Source organism: Odontesthes bonariensis, chromosome 8, assembly GCF_027942865.1.
Source record: "Odontesthes bonariensis isolate fOdoBon6 chromosome 8, fOdoBon6.hap1, whole genome shotgun sequence".
Lineage (NCBI taxonomy): Eukaryota > Metazoa > Chordata > Actinopteri > Atheriniformes > Atherinopsidae > Odontesthes > Odontesthes bonariensis.
This window is the reverse complement of record NC_134513.1, coordinates 1,929,653-1,940,588: the sequence shown is the minus strand read 5'-3', so window position 1 is coordinate 1,940,588 and position 10,936 is coordinate 1,929,653. Positions and strand designations below refer to the sequence as shown.

The following is a 10,936-nucleotide window of genomic DNA, read 5'->3' as shown; positions in this document are numbered from 1 at the left end:
CCAAATTTAACACCGGAACGGACCGGAACGGACCGGAACGGGAGTACCTAAACACCGAAACGGTCCGAAACGGACCGGAACAGACCCAGATTCAGACTTGAGTAGAAGTACAAGTGCTCTTTAAGCACGGATACGCCACCCCCAGGCCAAATTAAGTGTATCCCCGCATTCCCGAGACATAAATAAGTGTGTGGGAGCGTTTTCCTGGCGACCCAGGCATTGTCCGAATCTCACAGCACTGACCACTGCTTGGTTGCGCGTAATACATAAATGCTAGCGTCGCCAGCGTTGCCAGCGTCACCAACGGCTGCTTCACGCTGGTTTGTTTGAGGAAAGCGGGGGGGGGGGGGATTCCCAAAGACGTAGCGGGGAGTGTGCTTCGGCTGTGTTTTCCGCACTGGAAACTAGTTCCCAAACCGACGAGCAAAACAAGCCTTCCGTGTAGATTTACACAGTCATTTGCACTCGATGTGAAAGTACACCACTCACACAGTAATTAGAAGGTAAATCAAGTAAATTAATTCACGTTGTGCGAAATATTTCGATTGGCGACGCTGGCGACGCTAGCATGTATGTATTACGCGCAAACAAGCAGTGGTCAGTGCTGTGAGATTCGGACAATGCCTGGGTCGCCAGGAAAACGCTCCCACACACTTATTTATGTCTCGGGAATGCGGGGACACACTTAATTTGGCCTGGGGGTGGCGTATCCCTTTAAGTGGAAGTACTAAAGTATTAAACATGTTTTGTACTTAAGTATTGCAAGTAGTTTATTTTTAAAATTACTCCTCAAGTACTGAAAGTAAAAGTAAAAGTATTGTGTAATGCAGTTATTAAAGAAATCAGTCGAAAGTTTGAAAATCAAATTGTTTATATTATTCAAAATGTTTGGCTGTAACAGCAGTACAGCGGGATGTTCAAGAGCACCTTAAAACATTGAGCTTATAAAAGAATATGTGTTGGCAAGTATGTCCCTTCCCCCTTTAAAGCATCTCCCATCACTTCACACATTACACATTTTCTTTTCATCCTTGTCATTTTCTTTCAACTTGTTAAAAAAATCTCAATGCCAGTAAGGCACATACAAATACAAATGTCATGTAAAAACAAAAAGTGATCAGAACAGCTGAAAACACTGGGCTTAACTCTTTGTGTCCCCTCTCCATTTAAAGCATCCCTCCCCTCTCTTCCCTGCTTGTTCTCTTTTCTCTTCAACTTTTCCCCTTCTTAAACTGTGTGCATGCTTGTGTGTCTCTCTGTGTGTGTTTTTATATGTATGTTTGCGTGTTTGTATGCGTGTGGGTGTGTTTGTGCATGAATGGGTGTACGTTTTTACGTGTGTGTGTGCGTTTATAATAACGAGTAACTATGCAGCACATAAAAAATGTATGGGAGTAAAAGTACTAAACTCATTGAAAATATGTACTGAAGTAAAAGTGGAAGTAGGAGAAAAAAATAACACTCCAGTAGAGTACAGATACAGCATTTTAGTACTTAAGTAGAGTAGTGAAGTAGTTCTACTTCGTTACTATACATCTCTGTGTAATATCCAATGATTATTAGTGGCGTTCTATGTCTATGCGTTCCGGTGTTAAATCTGGGTCCGTTCCGGTCCGTTCTGGTCAGTTCCTGTCCGTTTCCGTACGTTCCGGTGTTTAGGTACTCCCCGGCTGGGAAACGTTTGGGAGCGCGGCTCCGTTTTGGCTTCTTGAATGTACCCCGCATCCGAGCGTCAGTTGGTACGATTCTCAGCTTCACGAGCCGCACTTTCGCTCAAAAGCTTTATTATTTTTGTAAAACGGTGCTCAATCGACTCATTTGTAAATAATATAAAAGATAATACACACGCTATATTCTGCCAATTGTTTTAAAAATTATTTCTACCACAAGCTACTGCCTTTTTTTTTTTTTTTTTACAGTGAAGGATGTTTTTGTTCGTGACGAATGTGGCGAAGCTAAATCCGGGCGAAGGATGATGACGTCACCCAGTGACACGTCAACCAGACGGAAGAAGACCTACTTTCAACCCACCTGAACGTGTATTAGTGACTCGAGGAACGTTTTCTGAGCGAAATGGGTGAGGTTTTTGGTTTACTAAAAGCATTTTTTCGTTAGCATACTAATTAATTTCATGTTTGCGGATGATTAAATCCTAATACATCCCCGTTTGGCCCCTGCTTCCGGGTTTTTTTTAACGCGAAGTGCTGCTGCTACCAAGCTAGCCTGTGGGCTAATGTTAGCTATTTACAGTGAAGTGTTGATCTTCTCTGTGTCATTTCGGTGTCAACATTTACCTTCCGAGCTTCTTAACACTGCTAGTTTGCTCCATAGACATGTCGGTATTCAGGACATAATTGATAAATCAATAATTCTTTGTTTTTATTGAGTGAAGACTATCATGTTGTAACGTCACAGCCACTGTAAGCTAACCTCAGCTAGCTAACTGCCTGGTACTGAGTGCTGGTGAAAAATGCATACCAAGAAAAGAGCACATTTTCAAAAGGCTAATAAATATGAAAGATTTATATATAAACACCTGCGTTTTTGTCATTACCTGTATATGTCTTTGCTCGTTCTGCGAGTCTGTTTTATTTTTCTCTTTTTTTATGGTCACAAAGCCAAAACTATTTTTTTTATAAATCAAAGCATGTTTGAGTTTGAGTTCATTTAAAGCAGGGACAATATATATTAATGAACATATACATGTAATATACATGTATACATATAGCACGAACAGAAAATGTGGTTTGACTAAAGACACTCTTTCTGAAAGGAACTACACATGTCTGGTTTCCACAGCCAAAAGTGGGTTGTTAAAGTCAACAAACCCAGTGGAGAATGGATCAAAAAGCATGATAATTGTCCATCAGTCAGACTAACTTCTACATATTTGTTCCCGTGCGTTTCCCCTCCAGGTGGTTTCTTCTCCAGTCTCTTCTCAGGCCTGTTTGGCACCAGGGAGATGAGGATTTTGATCCTGGGTCTGGACGGTGCGGGGAAAACCACCATTCTGTACAGGCTGCAGGTTGGAGAGGTGGTCACCACCATCCCAAGTATGTCCTGGTTTCCTCCATTTCTTTATGACTTTTATCATTTCAGTCGTCAGATAATCAGGAAGTCTCTTTGAGATTAAAATCTATTGTCCGATAGAAACCTGAGAGCAAAAAGCATTTAGGGCTGGCGGGGACAACGGTGCAATAAAAATTAATTAATGGATACACATAAAAAGGAAAAAGCTATCGGCTTTAAGATCCCCCAGGGGAATTCATGTGGAAGGTTTATATGGCAGCTCATTCCATAATATCTGAAACCAGGACACTTCTCTGGTTAAGTTGCTTCTGGATTGAAATGAGAAGGCAGAAAGACTTCAGGGTTTAACTGCTCTCGTGCTGTTGGGTTCACGTGGAAATATCTTCGCCGTTTCAGACGCTGTTGGGCTAAATTCAAAGGTCCTACTCACTGTGTGTTTTAGCCTGTTGCATATTTAACTAACAGTCTGAGATCTCCTGTTTTATACGTTGAACCGGTTTGGTTCCTGTTTGTGCACCAGTCCTGTTCAGGAAGCACAGAACCAGATCCATGCATGTGGACACTTCCACGCAGCAGCTTTTTGTTCCCTGAGGCCACTTAAAGCAGGAATTTCACTTCAGCTGAGAAGATGAGACGTTAGATTCTGACCCAACTCTGTTCTTTTAGGTTGAAATGCTTGTAACGCGGTTTGCTGAGGCCCCGTTTACACGATAGGAAGACGCAGATATTTTCCTGCGGTTTGGCCTCTCATTTACACCAAAACCCCGTTTTTATCACAGAAAACGATTATTTCTAAAACCTCCGGCCAAAGTGGAGATTTCTGATAACGCCGGTTATGTGTTGCCGTGTCAACTGGGAGTAACGGCGTTTAGGTTCTTAAACGTCACATTATGCGCCAGAAAATGCCTAACGTCATGCGAGCGCCTTGTGTTTACAGTTTGTTTGGCTACTGATCAGGATTATCATGGATGATGTTAAAGATCCTATGGCATGAAAATAAATGGAGGCTTTTATGTATTTTTATAGGCTTTAGTGGTCCCCTAATACTGTATCTGAGTTTTTTTCCCAAAAATTCTGCCTTGGTGCAGAATTACAGCCAGTCCCAAAAATGAGTTTTCCTTAGGATCCTCAGAATGAGCTGTTTAGTGGGGGTGTGGCCTTACTTATGCCCGTGGTACCTTGCGCAAATGTTTTGTGAATCGTTCTGGCACGTAGATGGCACGGCAGCCCTATGCCGTAAAACTAGCGAAACCTGTTAAAATGAGCTTACTTTGACAATATGACGAACTAGTTACTGAACAACTCTCCTAACACAGTCAAACATCAAGCAAGTGCTACACAAGACACAGCAAAAAAGGCGTGCGTGAAGGGGAAAGCAGGAGTGAGGATTTTGACATTCTCAGCTGATTGCTCTGGTTTGCAAAGATGCACGTAGCGCGAGTCATTTCAATCAGGGGAAAGGCAGATATCGTGCGCGCCATAACACCAACAGCAGGACGGCTATCAAAACAACAAATAAGTACACAACACTGGCGTTACAGTAAATGAGGTGTCCACTCGCATACCTCATGCTATTTACTGTTACATTAGCGACAGTGACCGAGCTATTAGCTGCAGAGCTAACGACACAGACAGACTGACCGTTTTGACTCTGGAACCATGAATGAATCATTATCCTGATGAAATGCACTGAATCTGCGGATTCATTCTTCTTCAGGGAGCTTGAAGTCGGGGGTTTTGGTCTAAAATGAGCGAGCTAACCATCTCATGGGCATGCAAACACCTCCAACAGCCCAGTTGATGCTATTAGCTGCATAGCTAACCATTAGCTAACGTTAGCTGCTAACGATACAAACCCTTTCCTGTGGTAACAAGCTATGTAACTATACTGTACATACAGGAAAACAACACAATTATAGAGCGTTAAATTACTTACTCTCAGGAATGAGATCCTTCCCCAAGTGAGGGACGAATGGAGCAGGAGATTGACAGGCGGATCGGTGCGGCGTCTGCAGTGATGCGGGCTCTGCACCGGCCCGTCGTGGTGAAAAATCAGCTGAGCCAGAAGGCGAAGCTCTCGATTTACCGGTCAGTCTATGTTCCTACCCTCACCTATGGTCACGAGCTGTGGGTAGTGACCGAAAGAACGAGATCGCGAATACAAGCGGCTGAAATGAGTTTCCTCCGCAGGGTGTCTGGGCTCTCCCTTGGGCTCGGTATTAGCCCAAGTTCTGGAAACATTCGTAGGTGAAATATTTGGCGCACACATACACAAATCTCTTCGGTTCTGTCGTCACTTTCCCAGAAAAAAACTAAATGTGTCCACTGGCTCTTTAGAGGTTCTGATGCAGGAGCTCTAAACAGATTGTTTACATCCATGTACAGAGCAATGAGCTGGCCAAAGAGCTGTGGGCGGGGAAAGGCCGTTTTGGCATAGCCATATATGGGCTCTGTGGGGAAACAACCTCCACGTCATAAGCGGCGGCTTTCCCGATCAGGCCATCTGCATGGTCACATTTCCAAAGGCGGAGAATAATTTCCAGTGCATGGTTTAGGTCTATCGTCATTTTTAGCCACTGGGGGGCCGCAGGCAGGCTGGAGGAACTCATATTAATGTTAAACAAGCTTAAAAAGTGAAAATTTCATGCCATGGGACCTTTAAAGTTCTACTAATATTTACGATTGTGCAAACGATTCTGGCCTTATTGCATTTGCAACAACTGCTCTACATGGAGGAGCAGAGGCGAAGGGTTGCACGGAGGTCAGCATTTTCACTGCATCTTACTGCGGGTTGATGTAAATGACAAGTTTTTTGAAAACGATGTTGTGTGCACGATGTTATTATTGAAAACGGAGGGGGGGGGGTATCCGTTTCTCTAAATACCCGGCTGTGTGTAAATGTGGCCTTAATCACAGCAGTTCTCTGAGTGGAACCACTGAACAGCAGCGGAGGATTTTGTGATGTTTAACAGCTGTGAGCCGAGTGAAACGGGCCTGGAGATCCTGTTGGATTACCTGTTGCCTGGTTAGCTTTAGTTAAATCTGGTGATGAACCTCATCAGGAGGCTTTGAATCACGCTACAGAGTGAAAGAGCTGATTGAACCACTTTTATTACTTCCAAATACTGTCATCGCACAAGATGTTAGAGATGTGTTGCTCTCATTAAAGATATATTTCTTAATTAGCATCAAACACATTTATTTAGGTGCGTCAGAGTTTAGAGGCTAACTATCTGTTCATGTAAAAACATGTTGAAGATTAAAATGCTTTTCATTTCTTACTGTGGGTGAGGGTGAAAAGGCAGGTGTGGCATGATGTTGAGTGGGTTTAATCTCTCTCATAACCAGTCGAGCAAAGCTCCTGCACCGAGGCTTTGGAGCAGAGCAGGAAGCTGAACAACCAGCGAGCTGATGCACCAGACAAAATGTTACGTCTTGTTGAACATAAGCCATTTTAGGAGCAGTCTCCTGACGCTTTAAAGTGGCACAGGGAGCTTTTCAGGTAACGTGAAACATCTCGGGTCTTAAAATAACAAGCCGAGATGTGGAAGAGCTGGTCCAACACGTTTGCTGAGGCCGACTCAAAGCTGCACACAGGACACTGTCAGGCTGAGGGGACCCCGTTAGCATCTGCTGCTCCTCACCCACCAGCTTTGGGTCTGCAGCTGCTGGATTATAAACGGCATCGTCCACTAAACCTGCAGGCAAATGTTTCAGGACTGAACATTCACTAATCAGGTTAGACTCTGAAGCAAAAACAAGTTGCACTCCTTCCAGCTGAACAGATTTCATTCCAGCTCATTTAGTGCGTACGCCAGGAAATATCAAACCGCCTCAGGATGTGAAGATTTTTACCAACCTGACCTCTGACCTCTGTGTTTCAGGTGTTAATTTAAATGATTAAAGGCACAATAACCTAGATTTTACTAGCAGGAGGAACGAGGACACTTTGTTTCACTGGTGTGAATCAGCCCGTTTTTTTTTTTTTCTTTTTTAACCTTTTCTCTCTTAAGGGATAATCCGGAGTAAAATGCACTTTAGATCAATTTACAGGATGTTGAGTTGACATCAAAATCATGTCATTCGGATGTGTTTTGAGAATTTCGATTTGACCGTTTTTAGCCAAAAGTCGTTAGCCTGGAAGTGAACGGGGCAAATCATGTCACCGCTACAAAACGCTATTTTTATACCTCTTCTACAGCTCCAAACAACATAACACTGACGTGGTAGTGAGTAGAGGGTCCCTAAAGCCAAACCGAAGTGTCCCGAGGTCTTCATGTGGTCGGATATAGAGTCCAGAATGAATTAATCAAGCCAGTATCTTTCCCAAAATGTTGCTGCTGCAGCTGCCGCTACAGACCGTGGTGAAGTTGGTTTGATATTGGTTTGAAAAAAAAAGACACCTTATTTCCTTATTGTGAATATCTGTCGAGAATGAATTTAATCAAGCCAGTACCTTTCCGGAAATGTGTCTGCTGCAGCTGCCGCTACAGACCGTTGTGAAGTTGGTTTGATATTGGTTTGAAAAAAAAGACACCTTATTTCCTTATTGTGAATATCTGTCGAGAATGAATTTAATCAAGCCAGTACCTTTCCGGAAATGTGTCTGCTGCAGCTGCCGCTACAGACCGTGGTGAAGTTGGTTTGAAAAAAAAGACACCTTATTTCCTTATTGTGAATATCTGTCGAATATCCAATATCAAACCAACTTCACCACGCTTGATTAAATTCATTCTGGACTCTATCCGACCACATGAAGACCTCGGGACACTTCGGTTTGGCTTTAGGGACCCTCTACTCACTACCACGTAAGTGTTATGTTGTTTGGAGCTGTAGAAGAGGTGTAAAAATAGCGTTTTGTAGCGGCGATACTCGATGCCCTCATCATTTCCAGGCTAACGACTTTTGGCTAAAAACGGTCAAATCGAAATTCTCAAAACGCATCCGAATGACATGATTTTGATGTCAACTCAACGTATGTACTCCCAACATCCCGTAAATTGATCTAAAGTGCATTTTACTCCGGATTATCCCTTTAAGGTCTGAATGTAGCTTTAGAATAAATAAATAAAGAAGCTTTTTCTTTGCGTCACACTGACCGAACAGTCTGGATTTTTCTCTCTGCAGCAATCGGCTTCAACGTGGAGACGGTCACATACAAGAACCTGAAGTTCCAGGTGTGGGACCTGGGGGGACAGACGAGCATCAGGTGGGTGCAGAAGGCGCTCTGTGGCTTTTCCTTCCTGTACTCTGCCTGCTGCTGAACTCTTTACCCGCCTCCTCCCTGCAGGCCTTACTGGCGCTGTTATTACTCAAACACAGACGCCGTCATCTACGTGGTGGACAGCAGCGACCGGGACAGGATGGGCATCTCAAAGTCTGAGCTGGTGGCCATGTTGGAGGTAAGCGTGACACTTCTTCTTCACCGCTGCCGTTCATTTGGACGTTAGATGTCAGCTTTTCACGATGTGATTCGTGTCGTCGCAGGAAGAGGAGCTGAAGAAGGCGATCCTCGTGGTGTTTGCCAACAAACAGGACATGGACCAGGCCATGACGCCCACCGAGGTGGCCAACTCTCTGGGCCTCCCCGCCCTCAAAGACAGAAAATGGCAGATCTTCAAGACCTCAGCCACCAAGGGGACGGGCCTGGACGAGGCCATGGAGTGGTAAGCTGCGCAGTCTTTAACAGAAATACAGAAAGGAGGAGAAGCTGAGGAAGGAGAGTGGCTCACAGGATGTTTTCTGTGCCCGCAGGTTGGTGGATTCCCTGAAGAGTCGGCAGTAAAGGCTGCCACCCCTTCTGTATAAAGCCTTGTGACTGACCCTTTTCCCATGGACCTCTTATTGCACTCCTCCTCTCCTCTGTCCCCATCTGAAGCCTTTCGAGCCCGGGACTGAGAAGCGAAGGCTGCGGTAACATCTGGACCGGGCGCACACACACACACACGAAGATTCATCAGAACCGTAAAAAAGACTGAAGTGGTCCAAATGAATCCATCACTGAAAGAAATTCTCTTGGATTATGAGGACTCAGAATGCGATTCTGCTGCAGCGTCGTGTTATTAAAGATCGATTTGTACCAGGAAGCAGCGCCTGCATGAGCTTCAGACGTCTCTGATTCCTCTGGACTGCTGCTGGTCACCGGGTTCACACACTTCCTGCCCTCTGGCCACGTGTTACTGCAGCCTGGGCTGTTTGTTCTTTATAGTCATGTCATGGATTTCTGGGTTTTTTTCCTCCACTTAATTTGTGTTTTAATAATTTGGTGATTAATTTGTTGTTGTTTTTTTTTCATTGAAATCCTTGAGTGCAGCTTTGGCATCTTAGTGAATGAGTTACTGAACACTAACTGTATGCTCAAAGGTTTATGGTTGCATATTTATATCTGCTTGTACAGTGAAAGTGATTCTCAGTAAAAGCAATCGGTGATTGTCAGAAAGTTGGGCCTCTGATTTGAAATGTCTCTCAGAGCTCGTATTCGACTCAAACCGGAGCCTCCACGTCCCCTGGGACGACCTTCAGGCGGGTCACGAACAGCTCGGTGGAAGATCAGGAAACACGTTAAGATGTTTTAATTACAAAAACCTTTATGTTTGACACGGGGGAAAATAAAAAACAAAAAACTCTGTCTTTGCTCTACAGTTCACACACAGACGCAAACCCTGATGCAGAATCTGTTCCCGTCCCTCAGTTTCATACAGTAAACGGTTAAATGTAGTAGCTGTGTCCATGAGGCCTCCTCAGAGTCCGATGTGAGGGGGGGGGGCGCTCACTGCACCATGGCCAGGTCTTTGAGCGCGTGGCTCCGCTGCTTCTTCGCTTTATATCCCGGCCGGAGGAACTCGATCTTTCTCTTTTTGGCTTCGATCTTATTCTTGTGCTTCTTGAGTTTCTTCTTGGCGGCGATCTCTGGGTTGGCCACGGCCTGGGGGGGGGGGGGACAGAGCAGAAAAGGACAGTAATCAGCAGGAGGTCACGGCCGCTCCCCTGCGGGCCTTTGCGGCTCGACGCCTGACCTACCTGCATGGCTCGGTGCTGTTTCCGCGCCGCCCGCCGCTGGGAAAACTCCTTCTGGACGGCGGAGAAGGCCAGGGAGAACCTCTCCAGGCCCACCTGCCGCTTCAGCAGCTCCATCAGCTCCTGGGCCAGGTTCTTCAGGGTGGGATCTGAGCAGGGAGAGAAACAGAGGAGGATGAGAGGAGGCTCTCTTTCTTCTGGCTGGGAGTACCTAAACACCGGAACGGACCCAGATTTAGCCAGATACACATTACGAACTCTTGTAGAAGTCATCTGTATATGTAATATCCAATGATTATAACACCAAATGATTCCATAAAATATGAAAAGTTATTCAAAACTTTACCTTGGTTTAGGTAACTTTTACTAAAATAAAAGCTTACCAATTACTATTAATTTCTGGAAAACATCCATACAAATATCAAAAACACAATAGTAAAAAACAGTTTGGTGTTATAATCATTGGATATTACATATACAGATGAATTCTACAAGAATTCTTAATGTTTATCTGGCTAACTCTGGGGCCGTTCTGGTGTTTAGGTACTCCCTTCTGGCTTTTATATTCTGCACACAGATTCAAACCTTGGTCTGCGTATGTGCTGTCCAGCTCTCTGTAGAGAGGCGTGATGATGGTGGTCAGATAGGGGCCCACCCGGTCCTTCCCCAGGTCCACGGCTGTGGCTCCCAGGAACTTGAACACACATGTTCGCTGTGGGAGGAAGAGAGGAGAGACCGAATGACTCGACAGCTCGGACTCTGAGAGGAGGAGTAACTCCTGGTGTAGTGGCTGTTAGTCCTTGTGTCGATAATCAAAACCATAATAAACTAAATGAAATCAAACGGCCACTGAGACACCTGGGGAGTGAACTTACGCAGGTAAATTGAG

The 10,936-nt window shown here is 44.7% G+C and overlaps 2 protein-coding genes across 2 annotated transcripts in view; one reads left to right on the top strand and one right to left on the bottom strand.

Moving 5' to 3' along the window:
- Window positions 1-1,973: 1,973 nt before the first annotated feature.
- arl1 (ADP-ribosylation factor-like 1) lies at window positions 1,974-9,469 on the top strand. The gene is made up of 6 exons (XM_075471290.1): window positions 1,974-2,077; window positions 2,916-3,053; window positions 8,158-8,239; window positions 8,321-8,432; window positions 8,518-8,696; window positions 8,785-9,469. The coding sequence occupies exons 1-6, from the start codon at window positions 2,074-2,076 to the stop codon at window positions 8,813-8,815; spliced, it is 546 nt and encodes a 181-aa protein (XP_075327405.1). The 5' UTR covers window positions 1,974-2,073; the 3' UTR covers window positions 8,816-9,469.
- Window positions 9,470-9,664: 195 nt separating this feature from the next.
- utp20 (UTP20 small subunit processome component) overlaps window positions 9,665-10,936 on the bottom strand; it is a 40,272-nt gene continuing 39,000 nt past the window's right edge. The window contains exons 58-60 of the mRNA XM_075471288.1: window positions 10,633-10,759; window positions 10,051-10,196; window positions 9,665-9,955 (exon numbers count right to left, since the gene is read on the bottom strand). Coding sequence (XP_075327403.1) covers window positions 9,800-9,955; window positions 10,051-10,196; window positions 10,633-10,759 — 429 coding nt within the window. The 3' untranslated portion in view covers window positions 9,665-9,799. The remainder of the gene's footprint in view (window positions 9,956-10,050; window positions 10,197-10,632; window positions 10,760-10,936) is intronic.

Coding starts and splice junctions, on each gene's coding strand:
- arl1 (XM_075471290.1), top strand. Junction 8,433..8,517: donor AGCTGGTGGCCATGTTGGAG/GTAAGCGTGACA, acceptor GTGTCGTCGCAG/GAAGAGGAGCTGAAGAAGGC. Junction 8,697..8,784: donor CTGGACGAGGCCATGGAGTG/GTAAGCTGCGCA, acceptor CTGTGCCCGCAG/GTTGGTGGATTCCCTGAAGA.